The following is a 20800-nucleotide window of genomic DNA, read 5'->3' on the forward strand; positions in this document are numbered from 1 at the left end:
CATCTTAGCTGTAGAGGGCAGTGTCACTGGCCCTCATATGTGGGATCTGAACCGGGGCCCTGCTGCTCAGAGCTGGCGTCCCAAGCCAGCTCTTAACCAACGCGCCACTCAACCGGCTCTGATCTGCTTTTTGACTTGGGCTGAAGGATGTGGTTGAGGAAACCCATGGGGCGATCATTTAGCTGCTCACTGTTTTGAAAACACCATTACCTAAAACCAAACCGTGGAATCCCGAGTCAGATGATCTGGGAATGAGTGTGGCAGGCTGTTAGCCCTAAGCTTTGGAGCAAGATCTGTGTTTAAATCTTGCAGCTGCCATTTAATCAGCTGTTTGATTTTGGGCAAATTCCTTTCACATCACTGTAAACTGTGATTAATAATGGTGCCTAGTGGTGTGCCCGGACCCTCATAGTGATTTGGAATTGCCTCAGCCTTGTCCTGGATTCTATTTCTTTGACATCTATTTCCTGGGAGCAAAAAAAGAAAAAGAAAAAGGCAAAAAGAGGAGTTTTTTGGTGCTTTGGTATGCTCTGAGAGATTCCAGCATTGCCAGCCTGCACTGGACAAAAGTTCATTCATTAGCATCTCCTTGTCCTTGTGACCCAGCCTCAGGGTATGTCTCTTTCTCAAGGTTGAGATTGTCCTGGCTGCCAGCTTCCCAGGCTGATTTTTGCAGAGAAAGCTCGTGTCTTTTCTCCCCCATTCCACCTCTGCCTTTTCCCAATTCATCCTGAATGCACCGAAGATCTCATCCTATTGTCTTGGTGTCCCCCACATGCTCATATGATGACATCCAGGAGGGTGTCTTGCCACCAAACCGATTTGTAGCTCGGTCCCTAAGGAGGAGACAGAGCAAAGGGGTGGTATGTGCTGAGAACCCAGAACTCTGTACATCAGCTTTTCCTCAGCTGCTTTGTGAATCCAAAGGGACTGTGGCATTATGGGAGGGAGAGGGAGGGATGTGAAAGGTTAAGTTTTGGGTGTCTGGTCATTGTCCCTGTCCGATCTGTCCTCGGGGATCTGAAGTAGGACAGGAAGGAGAGATAGTGCCCCTCCCTGTGCGCAGGGCTTTAACTACTTTTTAGTTAAATCTAAAGAAGTCTAGTGTTTGCAGGAGTCTGCTATTTTCTAGGCCAGAAGCTATTTCTGCTACTCCTGCTCCTTTGTTTGGACCCTGGTTAGGCCATAGCGTTTCTTTACTGTGGCTCGTTTACTACTCTAAAGGGTCTCACCTAAATGCTGTTGGTCTTACTTAAAAGGTGTCCCTCTTTCTTGTGTCAGATGTACCAAAGCTGCAGCCTCATCCAGGATTGGAGAAGAAAGAAGAGGAAGAAGAAGAAGAAGAATATGATGAAGGGTCTAATCTCAAAAGACAGACCAATAAGAACCGGGTGCAGTCGGGCCCCCGGACGCCCAACCCCTACGCCTCGGACAACAGCAGCCTCATGTTCCCCATCCTGGTGGCCTTCGGAGTCTTCATTCCAACCCTCTTCTGCCTCTGCCGGTTGTGAGAACAAATGACCACCCTGAACAGGGTGGAGGGGTGTGGGAAAGAAACCAAACATGGTGGCTTGGTTTCTGTATTTTTCACGGTGATTAACAAAAACAAACAAAACCACAAAAAATTAAAGGAGCTAAAAAGAGGCAGAGTGATAGAGAGCAGCCCTCGTCCACCACCTGGTCCCAGACCTGCTTCAGTCCTAGTCCTCGCTCTGTGGCTGGCCCCCAGCCGTCTCCTTCCTGTCTAGGGTACTTAGGGTAAACGGGGTCCTTCCTGTTCAAGGATCCTTGTCTGTATCCCTAGCGGAAAGGACTCTGACCTCGGAGCAGACACCTTTTTTTAGGGTAGACATTAACAGCGGAGAAATGTCATCTTATTACCTGAAAAGACCAGTGCTGGGAGTTGGGTATGTTCTGAAGTTATGTCCAGATATGTTTCCAGATGTCCTGGGATTGAGAATATGTGTCATTTGTATGATTAAGATGAAAACGGAAGGGGGATTTAAAAAAAGAAAGAAAAGTGGATCCTTCCTTACTTGGAAGCCTTTCTGGTTTTCGCCCAATGATGGTTCTACCTTAAGCGTTTGAGCTTTGTCATTGCTTGTCTCCCTGACGTGTGCCAGTTAGAGGACTGTCTGGTATCCAAGACGATTAGTTTATGTCAGATCCTCAAGTTGCCTCTGACTTGTTACCACAGATCATTTTGATTTCAGTGCCTGTTGGGGACTTGGTTTCCTCTCTCTCGCACTCTCTCTCCCTCCCTCCTCCCTTTTTCTCTCGTTCTTTCTCTCTCCCTGTCTTTTTTCCCCTCTTAATCTGGCTCATTTGAAATCTCTTCTGTCTCTCAACCATCCCACTAAATTATTGCCAAGAAGGGAAGGAGACGTGAGGACTGGGGTTCCCTCTGCTTGAATGTCTTATCGTCTACCACCTCCCATTGATGGTACCTCCCTCCCTGGATCTCTGAGCCAGCAGCCAGGAGGACCTGACCCAGCAGTTCTTTTACTGGCCCCTTTGTAGGGTCTTGCTGCCAGGGGACAGGGATGCTTTCCAGCCTGCAGCAACAGAACACTTGACCTTAAGAGTCTCTTCTGGTCTTTGGATTGGAAAAGGCTTATGTTAGCATAACTTAAGAGCAACCTCAGAGACTTGAGCCCCACTAAGTGACTGACCACTGTTTAGAGTGTCTAGTATCTGATGTTCCTTTATGCCTATATCCTTTTATGTCACAGTTCAGCCGGTTTTGGGCTATGCCTAGAACTGCCCCAAGGAACTAGATTGATTGTGTGTATCTGACCCAGTGACACTGCTCACTGATCTTCATAGTATTCCTCTCTGTTTTTTCATTTTCCTATCCAAGCAGCAGTCGGGCTCTTGGCTGAAAGATTTCCAGTCAGCCCAGTCCTGGCAGCTCTGAAGTCAACCTTAGCATCTAAGTGTCTGTCTTGAATTCCCTGGAAAATTTTCTGCAGGAAATGAAGCTTCCCTGTTCCCTTCCTTTCTGGTCACTGTCATCCTTTTCCCAGCTACAAGGAACTTGGTGGACGCAAGGCAGCAGGATAGAATCTCAGGCAAGGCCCATAATTTTTAGAATATGTTTAATTTTGAGTTTGTCTTCGGATATGTTTTACAGAGCTCCATATATTTGAACTGCTTATTATATGACAAAGTAAGTAGCCCTTGGGCTCGTGTCCTGGGTTTTGCCTTCTAATGAGTTACTCGAGGCCAGCAGTTCATCCTTTGAGAGTTGTAGCTCTTTATTTGTGCTGTGACGTAGGCCTCAGTACTAGGGTATTGAGGCAGGCAGCTGGACAGCTGTGGCCTGAGGCTGCAATCAAGGAACTTTCTGGAGTGCTTCACAAAGCTCCCTGCTTTAAAAGATGATGTCCTGTAGCCTTGATCCTGGGACCACCTGCCTGGGGCAGTGGACATCCTATTAATTGGCCTTCTGACAGTGGCTTCGGTTCCTATTCCATCACAACTCCTCAAAACCGTAGGCCACCGCCAAAACAGTCAACAAGACGAGGAAGGAAGACTCGCGTCCATTCTGCCTTGTTTGTTAGTTTGCTTGGGTCTAAGGAAGGAGGGGTCCCTGCTTCCTCACCTCAACCCATCCCTTCAGTGACTCAGTCTCAGAAGGAAACTGTGGCTCCTGGGGCCGTTTCCTCATGGTACTGTAAGCCAATGGCTTTGCTTCTGCTTCGGTTTCCAAGCCCACCCTTTTCCCCTGAGCTCAGGGCTAGGGATGGGCACTTTCCTCTTTGGTTATGTCCCAAAGGAAGGAACATCTTTCTATGGCTCACAAAAACTAAAGGGGAAATGAGGAAACAGGAAGAAGTATGGTGGGGGCTCAGGTAGAGTCCCCTGGAGCCAAGCGCACCCAGCTCACAGCGCTGCCCAGGGCTGGTCACAGTTGGCTCATGACGCTGAACTTGAAAGCTTTTTTTGGGGGGGGGGCGGGGGGAGCGCAGAGAGGCTCCTCCAAGATGATATAGGTACATGAACTTTAGGTTTAAGGGGTGGGATGGGGCACTCTATTTTTATTTTTGTATTGTGTGCATCGAGAATTCCTCTGCAGTTCATCTTTTGCTTTTTGCACTGTTTGTTCCCATGCCTGTATTTTAAGCTAGTGCTAGGACAGAGGGGCTGCACTACAGGGCGTCTGACTGGGGTTGGGGAGGTGATGCGTGATGCCAGTTAGGCGTGGGGAAGGAGAGGCCTGGGCTCTTCTCCTGGATCCATGCTCTGTCCCAGGTTTTCTAGATTCCCCCTGAGCCCACCTGGCCAAAGCCAAGAGCAGACGGCCAAGGCGAGTCTCCTTTTGCCAGAAGTGTGGCCGCTGCTGCGGCTGGGTGGACCACACAAAGATGTGTGCTGCAGATTGGCTGAGGGCCTGCAGTGCAGCTCAGATTTGGGGTAGGGACTAGTTGGCCTCTGGTGGGACTTTTCTGGGCTTCCCTCATGCTGACTGAAACATTGTACCAGGAACCAACCTGTGGGATCCATGTCCCCTAAACTAGATCCATTTTTTTCTGAAAAAATCTCCACTATTGAGGAAAAGCTGCTCAGTTGATACCTTGAGTTCTGGTGACTTGAAAGATGGCCCCCTTCAAATGTCAGTGGTGTTAGACTCCCAGGAGAACCACAGGACCCACAGGGCCCCCTGTTGATTTGAGAGAGCGTGATCTTATTCTTGTGTTCTCATTGTTGGCCTAAGATACTGGCCTGAAATTGGGGATCACAGGAGAGGTCCCTTGAAAAAGGTGGGGTAAAGTTTGAGTTAGGTTTACCTTCCCCTTTCTGTGCCTGGGAACTGTTTAATGCAGTTTCAGAATTGTGATTTGACTTCTTTATCTTTTTGGAGAAGCTTCTGTTTTAAGGAATTTCTCTTCCTTCTTACCCTGCCTGTCCCCTCTCCTGGGAAGGCCTGGCCATGGCTTCGAGAATCTCAGTTGAACGTCAGAAAACAGCAGCAGTGTTTTCCCTTTCCTAGCACTTATATTCCTTTCCCTAGAAAACGGCTCACCTTGGGAAGCCCAGGGAAAGAATCAGCAGGTTCTCTACCCTCCCTGGGGCTTGGGGAAGGACCCACCCCGGTCAGCACAGTGCCTTTTCCTCTCCTGCTCTGAGCCAGGGTAGGCATTCCCTCTAGATTCAGGTCTGGGCAGGGGTCTCTCAGTCCCCGCCTGGGGGCTGCTTCCCCATCCCTTCTCCCCCCTCCCCTTTGCTGGCCGGCTCTGACCTAATTCAAGTGTCTTCTTGCCTTGAGGAGCCTTAATGGCATCAAGTGGCAACATGTAATATTGTCCTCCATGCCTCTCCAAAAGGACTGAGGAAAGCAGGTGAGCTTTTCGAGAGAGTAATAGCTGCTTCCGTTTAAGAGAAGGGGAATGCGGTGGTATTCTTTGGGCCTCGTGCTGTGGTCCTGGGGGAAGAAGCCTGGGATAAGGCTAAGTGGTCAGTGCAGCAGCAGAACCAGAAACACACCCAAGATATGTTCAGAAATCTCGAAGAAATCTGCTTTTCTTCTTTGGAAAGATATAATTAGCTATCAAAGAGCTCTAAGAAAATTGCAAAGCAGCCTTAAAATGTTCTAGCTTCAGAGCGCTCAGAGTAATTTTTCCCTTTCAGCCCGGCTAGGACTCTTTCGGTATTGAGACCTCTCCTAGGACAAGAGGGCTAGATTTCCTCATGTTATAAGACTAGATTGGCACCCATGGGTCGCTGCCCAGTGAGGTCGGGGTTCTTCTTTGTACGTGGGCGGCTTGCTGCTGATCTGTTTGTCCTTCCTCAGCTGCCTTTTGGCTAGCCTGCTTTTAGGTTGCCAAATCATTTTGATAAGAGCGGATGACTTTTGGGGACTGGCTGGGTTGGCAGGAAAAGAGCAGGATAGATCTCTTGGGATGGGTCCGTCCCCCCGCCCCCAGGAGTATAAAAGCAAGGAGCCAGGATTGTGCTGGCAGCCAGGGAAACAGTAGTGCCTGTTCGAGTTGGCAGAGAGGGCCTTGGCACCTCTTGCATCCAGGCAGTCTTGTGAGATAGGGGGCACGTAGCACCAGGCAAAGCAGAGCTCCGTTCTCACCTCTATTTTGAGCTTCAGTGCTTTTCTTCAGAATGAGGAAAAACAACAAACTGAAGCGTGCTTTCCGTCCTTTCAAAGGACAACTATCGGGAAAGGAGAGCTGCGCTGCCAGGTGGGAGGGGAGAATTGGCAGGGAGAGATGGTACGGCAAAACCAGGAATGAGACATTCTTGATTCCTCTTCCCTAGTATGTCATGATCCAGGGAATGAAAAGAAATTTGACCCTGGGCTAGCTTCCTCCTCGGAGTTTTCTTCCACCAAGTTCTCCCACACTAGGATCAGCTGCTTGTTCTGATGAGCTCAGGGCAGCCTCTTTCAACCATTAACCTGGCTTGTCAGGGAGCCAACCCCGCCCCTACACCTTGGGCCTGGCTGCTCTATTCTGTACCAGGTACTGGAGAATAGTGTCACATTCTTAGTAGCTCTTTGTAGCTCGTACTCTAGATTCCCATCCTCTCCCTGCGGAGGCGAAACCAACTCTATGTCTGTAGCCACAAAATGCATTTACAGCGGCACAGTGAGATGTGATTGAGGGGCTTTGAACCTGGCTGGCCCGGGAAAGCAGTAGGGGTGGATAGAGCTGTCTTTCCTTCTGGGCTGTCTCCACCTGTCCCTACCCCTTTCATGCCCCACCCTACTCCCACCAAAAAAAAAAAAAAAAGAAAAAAAAAAGATGTTTTTCACTGTCCATTGCTTTGTGTTTTAATAAACAATTTGCAGTGACACTCTGTGTTGGGATTGAGTTTGAACTTGATTGCAAAAAGGTGAAGTGATGGGGTGGGAAAAGGGAGACCCGGGGGTTCACTTGGCTGCACAGGGTTCTCCTGTGACGAGTGTAGGAGCTTTTGTCCATTTCATCATGTGTCTCTTGCTTTTCTGTTCTCCGGGATGTTTGATTAAGGGAATGAAGTTCTGTAACCAGCAGCACATTCAAGGAAAAATAAAGTTATTTTGTTTTGTTTCTACTTTCACTAGAACACCAGGCCATGACTGTCTCCCCACTTCCCAGGCGCATGGAGCCTGTAGCTGCCTCCTCTCGTCTTTCCCTCAGCTTCCCCCAGAGCTTGTGGACAGACTAAGCCATGGGACATTTTCTCTGCTTTTTCCATTTCTGGTGTGTTGTCACTGTTGAGTATACATTGGGAAGGGGCAGAAAGCGTGGAAAGGATTATTTTTTCCCCTGTAACTTATCTGCCACATTTTACAGTGGAGGTATATGAAACTAAAAAATCTTCAGTAATCTATCCCAGGCGGGTCAGTAAATGGTCAAGCCAGGACTCAAACCCAGTCTACTTGCCTGCAAAACCCGTGTTCTTTCTAAGGCTGTAAGAATAATGAAGATATCCTTTATTGAGCTCTTGAAAGGCGTAGGGACCGTGTCAAGCACTTTTACAGGTGTTATCTCTGTTTAATCTTCAACATGCCAGTTGGTATTAGCCTTTAAGAGGTGAAGTGACTTGCCCAAGGCCACGCAGCTAGCAAAAGGCAGAGCTGGGATTTTACGTGAGGACTCTTGCTCTCAGTCACTTCTCTACAGCCTTCCATTTCCCTGTGATGCTCTGTGACATGGTTCCTGAGCCTACCTGCTGTATTCCCCTACGCAGGAATGGAGGCTGCTGGTTTGGGGCGAGGGAGGGAGAATTTGGCCTACCTCCCTGAGTTATTCCTTGAAGGGCAGGATTCAGCGCTCAGCTGTAAGAATGAGGCCAGTGTTGATGGAGTCCGTTCTCAGGGCCCAAGTAAGCCAGGAGGCCCACAGAGCCTCTTTCTTAGCTTGAGCCCACCCATAACTGGAGTTCTTTACTAATTCAGATTTAGCTGTTACTATTTCAAGTAGCTTTGCATGAGCTGCCAACTGGGGAAGAGACCTGTAGAAGCCCTGCTCTAGGGACTTGCAGGGAGGGAAATTGTCTGACAGAAGATCTTGGGCCAAGTGCCGGGGTTGGATAAAACCACTCCTTGGGTCCAGATCTTAATCTTGCTAAGGAAATCAGGCTCCGGGTTGGCTGGAGCCGGTGTGTCGGACTTTTCTTCATCCTTAGTCCCCCCCTTCATCCCCCATAGAGGAAGAGAGATGAGTTTTTCCAACATTTACTGGAAAGCTTGTTGCTATAGCAGTGGTGCGGGTCAAGGCAGAAAGGAGGAGCAGCAGGAAGGTTCTGGAGTGGGCTTGCCTCTGCTCTCTGGCAACCTGGGATGGCAGACATCTCCCTGCAGTACTCTGGCCCAAGAGTTGAATGAGTTTTGTTTGTTGCTAGCCACTTATATCAGTAAAAAATAACCCCACTTGCTTTTTGGCGTGGGCCTTGACCTAAGACTTGCTCTCCTGGGTTTCCTCACTGCTCCCACTTGAATCCATTTGTTGATTCCTCAAGGCTGGTCCCCAGCTCCTTTCCTCTCAGCTCGGACTTGAGTGTTCTTTTCAGTCACTGCACTTTCCAGTCTAGCTCCATGGCTTCGCCCTGCCCAGTGTGCCTCCCCACCCCCACACAGGGATCCTGGAGAAAGAGGCCACTTAAATACATTGCCTTGGCGACCTTTCATGAGACATGGCCCCTGGCACCAGCATAGTGCTTTTTGTTGCTGTTTTCATCTCTTTACAAGTGCCCTAGGAAAGACATGTGACTAGCCTGATTTATAAATGAGACAAGTGCTCAAAGGGGATAAATGGCCTGCCCGTAGTCACATATCTGGTAAGTGGCAGATTGAGGACTGGAACTCAGTTGTCTAACCTCAAAGCCTGTGCTCGTAATGGTATGATGTACTATTTTAAAAACGGAAGCTTTGGAATGTACATAACTGATGAAGCTTGGGTGATGGTTACATGGAAGTTTATGATACACTTCCTTCTCTGAAAAAGAAAGTAACCCGTTAAGACTTAGTGATATATAAAATGTATAAGTACATTTAAAAAAAGTTATATGGGGTGGTGCAAAATGTGAAAACTCATTCCTACCCCTCTAATCCCTAGAGGATAATGCAGGTGAGTTTAGTGCCTAGCTTTCATTTTGCATACATACATACATACATACATACATATATATATATATAATACATATATATATATGTATTATATATATATAATACATATATTTATGTATTTAAATATTTGTTGTGCACATGTGCAATTATTACTTTAGAATTCCATTAAGGAATTACTAGATCAAACAGGATATGCACTGAAAAGTTTGAAAGTACTGCCCTCGACAAGGTTATGTGACTTTTCACTCACCAATCTTGTGCTATATGACTGGAATATACCAGAAATTCTTTTTGAAAACAGGTGGGCTATAAATAGTAAATTCATGCTTTTTAAAAACAGCCTTACAGTCAGGGAAAGAAGTGACTTGGGTGCTAGAGAAATGATTGGTGCTCTGCACCAGACCACAAGGCATGCCTGCAGTCGCAGCCAGGACTTGCCGATTTGATGCATGCCACCTTTAAGGTGGGCAGAACTTCCCAGTCTCAGCAGAATAAGCCCTCTTGCTTACCTTGGCTGCACCAGCTCCGGGCCCCACCTGCCTGGCCTGATCTGAGGCAGACTGCCTGGCTACTCTGGGACTACCCTGGAAAACAGCCACTGTCACACCTCTTACAGTGAGGCCAACAACCAGCTGAAGGAGAGGGACTCGCAGAGCACTGAGCTGGGGTGAAAGGGAGGCCAAGCTTTTCTACTCCAGCTTCCCAGGTCCTACCACGGAAACCTTGGGGTTACTATTTAATGCGGTAAACCTCTATTTTCCTTTTTCCCTCAAACAGGGTTTCAGTATATGCACTTTTCAAAAAACTTGTAAAAGAGCCTTTTGACCTACCTTAGGGAGATTGGAGGTTACAGCCCTATATTTTCCTACTCCTTTTTAAAAAGGGATATATATTCTTTTTCTCCTAAAGACATAGTCTTTTCCTTTTAACCTCAATTCATACGTGATGAGAGAGTCCCTTATGTGGCAGTATTTATTTAATTTTTTTTCAATAGAAAAAAGTGATTAAGTTTTAGTTTGCTTTTAATTTTATGAGAAAATAAGGCTACTTTGGCTTAGTGTCTACTTTCCAGAAATAGATCCTAAATTTTTTTATAAGTACACAAACAGCCCATGATCATAGGCTTGTTGTGATCAAGTTGTACAGAGTAGCTCTAAACAGTGTCACAAGTGACTATATCCCCATTTAGTCCCTTCAATACTCTTTCCCCCCGAGGGAACCACCATTAACACTTCAGTGTATATCCAAACCCCTTATTTTGCAGTTACAAATACACATCTATATATTCATATGCTTTATATTTTAAACAAATGGGATTCTGTTTTTCCCCTCCACGTAATATATCTTTGAGATGCCTCCGTACTAGTACATGTAGGTGGATCTCATTCTTTTTAACAGCTGCATAACATGAATGCATCTAGATTGTAGTTTTTCAGTGTTACAAATGGTCCTACAGTAAACATCTTTGTGCATACATGTAGGCTAAGTTCCTGGATGTGGAATTGCAGGTAAAGGGGCTAATACATTTGTTATCCTTAGCAAGAGAAAAGCTGGGGTCTACATAACTCTAGGCCTGGTGCTCTTGAGAACAAAGTTTCAGTGAGCAAGGGAGTGGGAAGTGGCTGCAAGCTAAACCCCCCTCTTGGTGATTCACAATCAAGTAGCATATTAAAAGTTCTGGAAATTTATCAGTAACCACTCACTGCTGAATGGTTAAAAAAGAGTTGTTTGAAATGGGAAAGACTTTAATTCTTTGTACCCATCTATTGAAATTTCCCTGAACAGTTGGTAAGTGCCACCCAGTGGTAATTTGTCAAAGACAGGATAGCATTTAGATAGAAACTTGACCACATACTGTTCCACTCTGCTGGGCAACTGGGTGGAGTCAGGTTTGGATTTTGTCCAGGAATGAGGCCAGGCCTGTTAGCCCCTCCCATGAGGTGAGAGGGACCCAGAAAGGCCTGGCATAAATCAAGTCTTGAGGCTGGTCATGAGGAAAGGGGGGAGTTTCACTCTGGCCTGTCTGGCTGAGAGGTGAAATCAGACCCAGCAGACACACTTTGTACAAAATCAGACAGGCCCAGGCCTCCAATGCAGAAGGGTATGTGTTACTTGGGGTATAAGAGGCTAGCTTTCTCCCCACCCCCACCTTCTCCAATTGGTGAAATTATGGTTAACTACCAAGGTTCAGTGCAGAGGTCCCCGCTGTGAAGCCCCTCCCTGGTCTCCCAGGCCACTCCTCCTAGCACGTTTGCTGTACCTCTTACAAGCAGTCAGTACTCTGGTTTGTCCTCTGGTTGGTTCATTCATACTTACTGGGCTGGTCAAGAGAGGGCCACATAATGAATTATGTACTTCATAGTCTTCCCCAACAAGGTGGGAGCTCCTCCATAACAGGGTACTGTTCAGGCTTTCCTTGGCTCATCCATTCATGCAATCACTATTGAGCACTTATCACGTGTCAGGCTTTAACTAGACTGTCCAATACAGTGGTGAATTAGGCAGATCCCATCCCTAACCTCATTCATATTCTTATATTCCCTGTAGCCCAGCCCAGTGTCTAGTCCAAAGCCTGGCACAGTAGGGTTTAGGAACGACAATTTAATTGGAAAGCTGCCTTTGCATATAGCAATCACTATTTTAACTTACCTTCTGTGCTACAGATTTAAAAACACTTTCTCAAGATGCCTTGACCACAATTTATATGACGAGTCATTTGACCGTACGAGATCTTTCTTTAAAACATTTGGGGTGACTCTGGGGGCCTGATGGAGTGTCCGCGGGGTACGAAGTTCTCAGACATCCCTAGGGCCCACCACCACCTGGCTGTAACAAGGCTGTGAAAGGGCAGCCTGACGCGGCCCCGCAGGCCCCGCCCCACCGGCCCCGCCCCTCCTCAGGTGCCACCCCGGCCCACGCCCCCGCTCTCCATAGTTACGGTGCTGTGGAGGCGGCGGCCATCTTGGCGGCAGAGCGATGAGCGGGTCGAACCCGAAGGCGGCGGCCGCTGGGTCGACGGCTGGGCCCCGGGGGCTGGTGGCTGGCAAGGAGGAGAAAAAGAAGGCAGGCGGCGGCGTCCTGAACCGGCTGAAAGCGCGGCGGCAGGCACCCCACCACGCGGGCGGCGACGGCATCGGGGCCGCGGTCACGGAACAAGAGCTGCTGGCTCTGGACACCATCCGGCCCGAGCACGTCCTGCGCCTCACCCGGGTCACCGAGAGTGAGTGCGGGGCCGGTCGCGCCCTCCCCTCGCGCCGGGTCCCGCGCCCCTTGCAGCCTTCAGCGGAGCTGGCTGCTCGCAGCTTGGCAGGCTCGGGGTCCACCCAGCCACCTTAACCTCTTCGGCCGGCCAGGCCACGCTGCCCACCGCTCCTCCCGGCCGGGCCTGCGTTCCCCACCCTCACCTAGACCTTGTTGGGAAGAGGCTCCTCTTGAGCTTGACTGTCTTTTCCTGGGTCCGGCCACACCGAGCTTCCCCTTGGCCGGCCCCAGCTGAGCCCTCAGGTTGGGCCGTTTCCCCCCTCAGCTGGACTTCCTCGGTAGGGGGCCCCTTAGCTTAACTGGATCCTCCTGAATCTGGTAACTGGGCCCGCTGCCCCCTCCTCCTGGAAGCCCCCAACATCAGTGACGTTCCAGCTCAGCCAGGTCCCTTACCCAGTCTACTCCCACTTCCTCAGCCCTCTGCGTTTCCCTCCACTCCGCTCCTGACAGCCTCTCCCCGCTTCCAGCCTACCTTGGGCCCTACCCCTTTTGGCCCCAAGCATTGCCCCCTTGTTTGCAGGTGTGTTCTTTCTCAAACTCATTGCCGTGGCATTTCATGCAAATTTAAAACTCTGCCACATTTTTTTAAAATTGGTAAAGTTTCAGTTTATGCACAAAATCTGAAATGCGAATCCTGCTTTTGACACTTTCCTAGTGAATAAAGAATTATGTCGGGGTTTCAGAAATGCGTTTCTGGCATAAAATGCAACCATCCTACTACACCTTTTCATGGCTATAAGGGAGGGTGGAAAGAAATATCAATATATTGCCCACCCGCTACCCTGGATCTCCTCTGTCTTTCAGTTCTCTTCCAAGCCAAGCCCTAACATTTTCTCTCTTGCTGCTATTTCCCCCCAAGCGTGTCACCTGGTTAGGCCCTGTTTGTCCTGCCCATCCTGCCTGCACTCCAGACTTCTATCCCTGCAGCGCCAGGACTCTTTTGATGGCAGAGGCTGCCATAATGTTATCTGCTGAATTGCTTTAGTTATCAGCCCAGGGCTGCTCAGGTGTACCTCAGGGAACTGGTGGCAGCTCCAGTGACTTGGGGATAGAAGTTTGTGGGGTGGGCCTTGGTCCAGACTGAATGAAAGGGAATTCCCATCTCCTAAAATAGTTTTAATTTGATTCTGGATATTTTGATGCCTCCATTTTCCACTGCTGTTTGGGTTGGGCTGTCCTTTGCATGCCTGAGTATATCTTTAGAAAGTCTTTCTATTCAGTTTCATTGAAACATTGTGAAAAAGCAGCTTCTGTTCTGACCCAGTTTTCATTTGGGGCTCTGAAGGTACAGAAATACTTATCAGATGGTCTTTCTAACCTCGTGCTTTCTCCTGATACCAGGGGTGAATTAGGCCAGTCAAATGCTGGCCCTAAGCAGCATTCTCGGTGGGCACTCAGGTCCTGTGTAGGAGCTTGGGATTGGTGCTCTGAAGCTTATTTGAGAAAGCCACAGGTCAGAGCTTGGTGACCTCTGGATTTTATTACTCTTCTTAAACTCTGTTCCCTTCAGCAAGTTATTTATTGAGTACCCGTTAAAGGTGCGGAACCAATTTCAGCCTTTTTGGGTGTTACAAAATAATCAGTAGCTCTCAAGTTTGCCATCTTACGGAGAGACAGCTTATAAAACATGAAACAGCTAACACAAGCAGGCAAGATCAGATAAAAGTGCCAGCATGAATTGTGGAGAAGATGCTGTCAGGAGTCATCGCAGAAAGAAATCAGTGAAATTTTCTCTGATCAGTATTATTTTGATTAGCTGCTCAGGTTGTTGTGGGCTCTATTTCACTTTGGCCTGATGCCCTGTCTCGCCCGCAAATTGTCTTGCCTCCTGTGTAAGTATGGCCCACCACCTGATTTTGTGCAGCCCACAAGCTGAGAATGCTTCTTACATTTTTAAATAGTTGGGGGCGGGAGGGGGGTATGAGGGGGAAGGAATACTATCTTGCAACACATGGTTATATAAAATTCACATTTCAGTGTCCATAAATAGTTATATTAGAATACGGTCATGCTCATTCATTAACGTGTTGTCTGGCTGCTTTTGCACTGCAGTGACAGAGTTGAGAAGTTGTGACAGAGATTGAACGGCCGCAAAGCCGAAATTATTTATGATCTGGTCCTTTACAGAATAAGTTTGCTGATCTCTACTTTGTGATACTGAAGTTTGGTAAACAAGCACTACATTTGCCATTAAGATTAGTATAAGTGTTTAAAAATGGATTTCTAAAAAAATTCTCCCCTTTTGTGACATCCCTTTTGTTGACAGTTCATGAAAGGTTTGTAGGCCATTTTTGAGGTGTTTCCAATTTTTTTTTTATCCTTATTTTTATCCCTGTTTCTAAAAGTGTGATGATCATCTTTCATCCAAACCAAGTCCATGCTCTTTTCTTCTTTCTTGGATCCCCTAGTTCTCTCCACACAACTTTTGCTTATAAGAGGAAGTTTTTGTGTATGTTTTAAGTGAATTGTGTAAGAAAAAACCCCAAGTTTGCTTCAGAACTTGAGAGAAATACGAACAGTAGTTTTGGAGAGTTATTTAACGGCGTTGTTCCCGCTCTCTCATTTTCAGATTATTTATGTAAACCCGAGGACAACATCTACAGTATTGATTTCACCCGCTTCAAAATTCGAGATTTGGAGACGGGGACAGTGCTTTTTGAGATTGCCAAGCCGTGTGTTTCAGGTAAGCCTCTATATCGTAGCGGTCACTTGATAGTTGGAGCAAAAGGCCTTTGAAGCTTGAATTGTGTGCCATTGCATGCTGTGTCATGGACCCCAGCGTGTCCCACTTCTAGGACCTCCTCCCGAAGCTCAGCCTGCCGGGCGTGCTGGCTTGAAACCGTTGAGAGGTTGGTATTTGTTGAGTAGGTACTCTCTGCTGGTCACTGTGTTCCACAGCTTTCTGTTTACCTCTGGGAGGAGTGAATATCCCCATTTTACAGATAAGGAAACTGAGGCTCAGAATTTCTCAGTGACTCTCCTAAGGTCCTGTGCTCTTTCGTCTTACCATATTACCTCCACTTAAGAAAGGAATCCTTGAAATGAAACTGTCATGAGGAAAGCTCACCTGAGCTTTTAGTTCTGGGGACACTCTGGAACGTGACACGGAGGATTCCAGTCCAGACCATGAGACAGTTTCACCTCCCTTCTCACTCTCTTTCCTTTAAATAGTGTCTCATAGTTCCCAGTGAGTCCTAGTTTGTATTTTCATCTCCACCATTTTCTGGATGAACAGAAAGCCCAGGCCCATGAACTCATCTACTCGGGCTTCCTTAAATTAGCCTTGAATAGACATTTCCTGTGCCTGTGATGCAGTTCCAGGGTGATTCATTTGTGGCTGGGGGACCACACTGTCATCGGAACCCATCACTGGAGAGTTAGCTCCCCCTGGAGTTAGATACTAGAACACCAGCAGAGATAACCCATCAGAGTGTCAACTGAGGTCTGTATTAATAACTCTTTTTGCAAAGCTTTTCCCACCTGATTGCTACTCAGAAAGAGCCTGTAGATTTGGTAAGGCAGGTACTTAGTACCTCAGGGAAGTCAAAAGACTTTCCTGAGACAGTCTCAGCTCGGGTTACTTGCACAGCCAAGGCCAGAGCCCGGGTCTCTTCACTCCACCCAGTAGTCTGTACACTGCTATAATCTAGTACTGACCAAGGTGCTAAAGGCTTCAGCCTGAGGGCCCTTAGCTTGTATTGGGAGGGCCAGGGCCAGCTGGCTTCCTGGGTCTGTGGAGTTCACATCTCAAAGCCACATGTCCCAGTACTTAGGATGTTTCACGGACCCCGGGACAAACGACTTCAGGCGCGTGGCTTTGAATTCAGCTGCAGAGACTCCAAAAATACTTTGATTTTCAACTTCCCCCGTCTTGACCTTTAAGGATCTTATTTCACTTGGAATATGCTCACACCGAGTCACACCCCTCCAGCAGCACTTGTTCTCATGAATTGTTCTGAGAAGATTTGGCTGGCCTCTCTTTGAATCATAGTGTTGGAACCAGGGCTCTAGAGTCTTTGGGTATGAACCCTATTCGTTGTGGTTGCCCAGTTGCTCTTGGACTTGTCACAGGCAGAGATGTTTAATGCTGAAAAAGACTTCTCTTATGGCACAGCCATGTTCAGCCTAGGCCTGGAGAAAATACCCTTGCTGGACACTGTACAGCTGCTTGAGGGAACTAGCTCTTTGTTCTCATTAGAACGGTTCTCTGATTCATTTTATAAATCTTTCATTTCCTGGGTTCAAGAAAGGACCACACCAAGGACCATCATCACCCTTGTGGACCCTCGTTCGGCTCCCACACATTGGTTCACTGCCCACCTGCTTCACCCTTTCCCAGGTGGTCAGTGTTGGGCTGGTGTGGCCTGGAATAGGCATTCGTCCAAGGAAGTACAATACCCCAAGGCTGTAGGTCGGAGTCTCCCATTTAAGTAACAGAATTCTTTCTCAGGGTTTGTCTTTGCTGCCTGTCAGAAAGCTTTACGTTCTCTGAAGGAGCCTTTTGACTAGTTTCAACTTTCGTAGTCTCATTCTTTTGGTTAAGTGATTAGCATATAAACTTGGTCATCAGGCCTTCAGTCAAATCGACCTGCATTTAAATCCCTGCTCCCCCCATTTACTGTTTGGGAGACTTGGGACATGTTACTTCACCTCTCTGAGCTTGAGCTTCCTGATCTGTAAAATGGAGATACCAGTAACACTTCACAGTATGGTTCTGAGAATTCTCATGTAGCATTTAGCACAGGACCTGGCTAAACACACAGTGTATATCAGCCATCCTACTGCTAGTGTTAGTACTGTTATTGGGTTGTGCTGTTTGGGTTGGTGTTGCCGAGATGGTACACTCAAGATTATGTGCATTTTCAGGCCAAGAGGAGGAGGAGGAGGAGGAAGGTGGAGATGTGGATATCAGCGCAGGACGCTTCGTCCGCTATCAGTTCACACCAGCATTTCTCCGCCTCCGGACAGTCGGGGCTACGTGAGTACCACTATCCTCTGAGGGGAGAACATTCTGCTTGTTTACAGAGAAGGATGTTCTCAGTTCGGTTGGCTTTAGAGGAGGGAGGAGGCAAAGTAGGGCTCACAGAGATTTATTTTTGCAGGGTGGAGTTCACTGTGGGAGACAAACCTGTGTCAAACTTCCGGATGATCGAACGGCACTATTTCCGGGAACGCTTGCTGAAAAACTTTGACTTTGATTTTGGCTTCTGTATCCCCAGCAGCAGGAACACTTGTGAACATATTTATGAGTTTCCCCAGCTTTCTGAGGATGTCAGTACGTATCCCCTGACTTGTTCAGCATTCTAGATTCTTAGGCCTAGAGGAACGAACCTTGAAATCCATCTGGTCCAACGCCCTCAGTTTGCAGAGGAGGGAAATAGTGACGTCATGCATCTCTAGTCATTTGACCTCAGGCCTCTCATTTCCTATTGTTCCTGTCTAATGTTTCAAACTCTGACACTTCCTGTAAGGGAGCATGGAAGGATTTAAGAATACGAGCCATCCCTTTTAGGTGCCTGCTATGGGAAAGGGAGTGACTGAGGGCGATAAGAGGAGGCCCATGACAACTGCTGGGATTCCGATTAGATAAAGCTCCTCTCCTGTCCACTGTTGGTCATGACTTCCCGCTGTGTTCTGGACATCAGCTCCTTGCTTGGCGCTCTTTGTTAGCCCTTCTCTTTTCCCTTAATCACAGTTAGAGGTGAGATTGGGGCTGAAGAGAATCATAGGTCTGAGGACCTCCTCTTGCTCATTCTCTGCAAGTAGAAGGTTGATTAGATAAACTGTTAGAATCAATCGATGCACCAGGAAATAGGGGGCTGTTACAGGTTTGGAGCAGAGAGAGTGACACGATGGAAGTAATGTCTTAGGAAGAGAAATCCTATACTACGTACGGTGGAAGAACTGGGAAATGCACCAGAGGGAGAAGGCTAGGCACAGGAAGAGATGGACTTTAATTAAAGAGAAAGAACTTTAAGAGAAAGGCTTTTTTAGTTTCTGTGACTTTGGGCTAGCTATCTCAGGGTAGCATCCTCCATTAGGAATTAGGGAAAATTGCTCCCGAACAATGGGGATGTGAGTGGGATCCTGTGAATAGTGGTGGGACTTATTTAGTTGGGTTGTGGGAAAGGATCTACATATACTGACTGGTTCTCTCAGAACCCCAGGTCCTTAAAATTGTCATATTCTCACAACCAGGTACTCTTTACTCATGTGGCAATGCTGTCCCCAGGTAAAATGAGGATTGCTGAGATGTGGGACAGAGTTTTCATGACAGCATCTGGGCCTGGTTTGAACTCAGCTCCCCAAGCTGGGCTGGACTGTATAGATACTTGCAAGAAAAGATTATGTGGAGCATTTCAAGTTTTTACCCAAGGCAATATAACTTTTCTACTTGAAACCAAATAAGCTAGAAGAGTATGAATGTCACATTCTGGATTTAAACCAAATAACTTTGACCTGGGTGGGTTCAAAGAACTTTAAACAATGTTTCACCTTTTTAGAACGGGTGAAAAATAGCATTTCCTCCAGAGGACTCAAAATAGCATGTAATTATTAACTCAAAAATGACCAGTGGTAGTGACTGTTTGATTCTCTGGACTCTCCAGCATAGTTTAAGAGGTCTGGGCAATTTCCTGAACAAACAGGAGATTTAAATCTGGATCCCAAGACAGGCAGAGGTTTTGCTGAATCATTTCCAAGTTAATACCCCGAGCCATCTCTGGAGAAGTCTCCTTACCCTTTGTCCCTCTGTACCCATTGCACACCTAGAATTCCTTTGGTTGCCAGGGGTGTCTGTGGGCAGTGGCACAGGGAGGCACAGCTTTCTGAATTTGGACCAGAATGTCTAGGGGAACAGACCGGAAGCCTGAGTAAATAAGCTTCTGTGGGCCGTGTTGGTAAAAGACCAAGCACATTCTCTGGGCACTGACCCAGAGTCCAGGCTGGGGCTCACCATGGAGGGACTGGCAGAGAGTTGATNTAGTTTAAGAGGTCTGGGCAATTTCCTGAACAAACAGGAGATTTAAATCTGGATCCCAAGACAGGCAGAGGTTTTGCTGAATCATTTCCAAGTTAATACCCCGAGCCATCTCTGGAGAAGTCTCCTTACCCTTTGTCCCTCTGTACCCATTGCACACCTAGAATTCCTTTGGTTGCCAGGGGTGTCTGTGGGCAGTGGCACAGGGAGGCACAGCTTTCTGAATTTGGACCAGAATGTCTAGGGGAACAGACCGGAAGCCTGAGTAAATAAGCTTCTGTGGGCCGTGTTGGTAAAAGACCAAGCACATTCTCTGGGCACTGACCCAGAGTCCAGGCTGGGGCTCACCATGGAGGGACTGGCAGAGAGTTGATTGCACCCTTGTCTTGAAGTAGGTATCATGTCCAGTTTGGTGGCCTCTGGCATTCCCGGTTCTCCCCAGCTCTCAAAAGCTGGCTCTCTCTGTTCTGTCTTCATTATTCTGGGAGAGTGGACTCACATGTTCCGGAAGGCCCAGCGTATGAATTTTAGAGAGGCTGCTCAGTTCCCACCTAGCCCGTGGGGCGGACTTACACTTTTTTCCTTTCTCTGACTTGCAGTTCGTCTGATGATTGAAAATCCCTACGAGACCCGTTCTGACAGCTTCTACTTTGTTGACAACAAGCTGATAATGCACAACAAGGCCGATTATGCCTATAACGGAGGCCAGTAACTGCTGCAGGACCGGACATGGGAGGTGCTTTGCTGTGGCCCGGGTTCCTGGCACATGGAGATGGCTAAGCTGCTCTTAGTCAACACACATCTGGCACCTGGCCCCAGGCAGCCGAGGGTGCGGTGGCAGTTTCCTGTGCTCCAAGAGAGGTGCCAAGCAGTGCTGTGTTTCCTTTCCCAGTATTTTTTCTTCCCTTTTTATCCCGCCCCTTAGGTCACAGAGATACTATAGTAAAAGCAAAAGGTTAGGATAAGGCTCTTGGAATCCAGATAAAAAATACAGTTTATTTTCATGTAGTCCTAGCTGCCTGCTGGGTAACCTGACGAGCCCGGGCCTCTGTGGCAGAACTGCGCCCTGGTGAGGAAGCTCTGGCCGGCCCACCCGCCAGTTAGCAGCTCTTCTGTAGGTTCCTGGGTGCTGTGGGAAGCGGCAGGGTCAGCCTCTTCCAAGCACCCCTTCTCACTTCTGGTGTTGGCCACCAGCACAATCTGACCTCACCCTGTGCATAGTTGTAAACCAACTGGAAAGAAACTTGAAAGAGGGTGGAGGGGAGGAGTGGTGCCAAGAGTTGAGGCACTAGGGATTGGCAAGGCTGCCAGGCTGAAAGGTCCATTTTAGGGAGAGGCCTGCTTACCTGTCTGACTTCCAGGAGCCTCAGCCAGTCCCCCTGGGGATCCAGCAAAGTGTCAGCCTGGCCGCGCCTTCCTGTTCTCATTTTGGAGGAAAGATGAGCTTGCTCTGCTTCTCCCGACTCCTCGCTTTTGAGTATCCCCTGAAATAGACT

General features: G+C 47.9%; 2 protein-coding genes across 5 annotated transcripts in view; both read left to right on the forward strand.

Moving 5' to 3' along the window:
• Positions 1-7053, forward strand: part of MLEC (malectin) — a 14811-nt gene extending 7758 nt beyond the window's left edge. For all 4 annotated transcript variants that reach the window (XM_019649145.1, XM_019649147.1, XM_019649144.1 and 1 more), the window contains one exon: positions 1282-7053. In XM_019649145.1, the coding sequence (XP_019504690.1) occupies positions 1282-1511 (230 nt within the window). In that variant the 3' untranslated portion in view covers positions 1512-7053. The remainder of the gene's footprint in view (positions 1-1281) is intronic.
• A 4938-nt stretch (positions 7054-11991) lies between these two features.
• Positions 11992-20800, forward strand: UNC119B (unc-119 lipid binding chaperone B). The gene is made up of 5 exons (XM_019649136.1): positions 11992-12284; positions 14895-15008; positions 17192-17303; positions 17428-17600; positions 19904-20800. The coding sequence occupies exons 1-5, from the start codon at positions 12041-12043 to the stop codon at positions 20014-20016; spliced, it is 756 nt and encodes a 251-aa protein (XP_019504681.1). The 5' UTR covers positions 11992-12040; the 3' UTR covers positions 20017-20800.

This window comes from Hipposideros armiger, unplaced genomic scaffold (assembly GCF_001890085.2).
Source record: "Hipposideros armiger isolate ML-2016 unplaced genomic scaffold, ASM189008v1 scaffold_129, whole genome shotgun sequence".
In the NCBI taxonomy this organism is placed as follows: domain Eukaryota; kingdom Metazoa; phylum Chordata; class Mammalia; order Chiroptera; family Hipposideridae; genus Hipposideros; species Hipposideros armiger.

What these genes read in the sequence shown, in the direction of transcription:
- UNC119B (XM_019649136.1), top strand. Translation starts at nt 12,041, where the DNA reads ATGAGCGGGTCGAACCCGAAGGCGGCGGCCGCTGGGTCGACGGCTGGG. An exon ending in CCTCACCCGGGTCACCGAGA is followed by an intron (nt 12,285 to 14,894) that starts GTGAGTGCGGGG and finishes TCTCATTTTCAG; the next exon opens with ATTATTTATGTAAACCCGAG. An exon ending in CTCCGGACAGTCGGGGCTAC is followed by an intron (nt 17,304 to 17,427) that starts GTGAGTACCACT and finishes TTATTTTTGCAG; the next exon opens with GGTGGAGTTCACTGTGGGAG.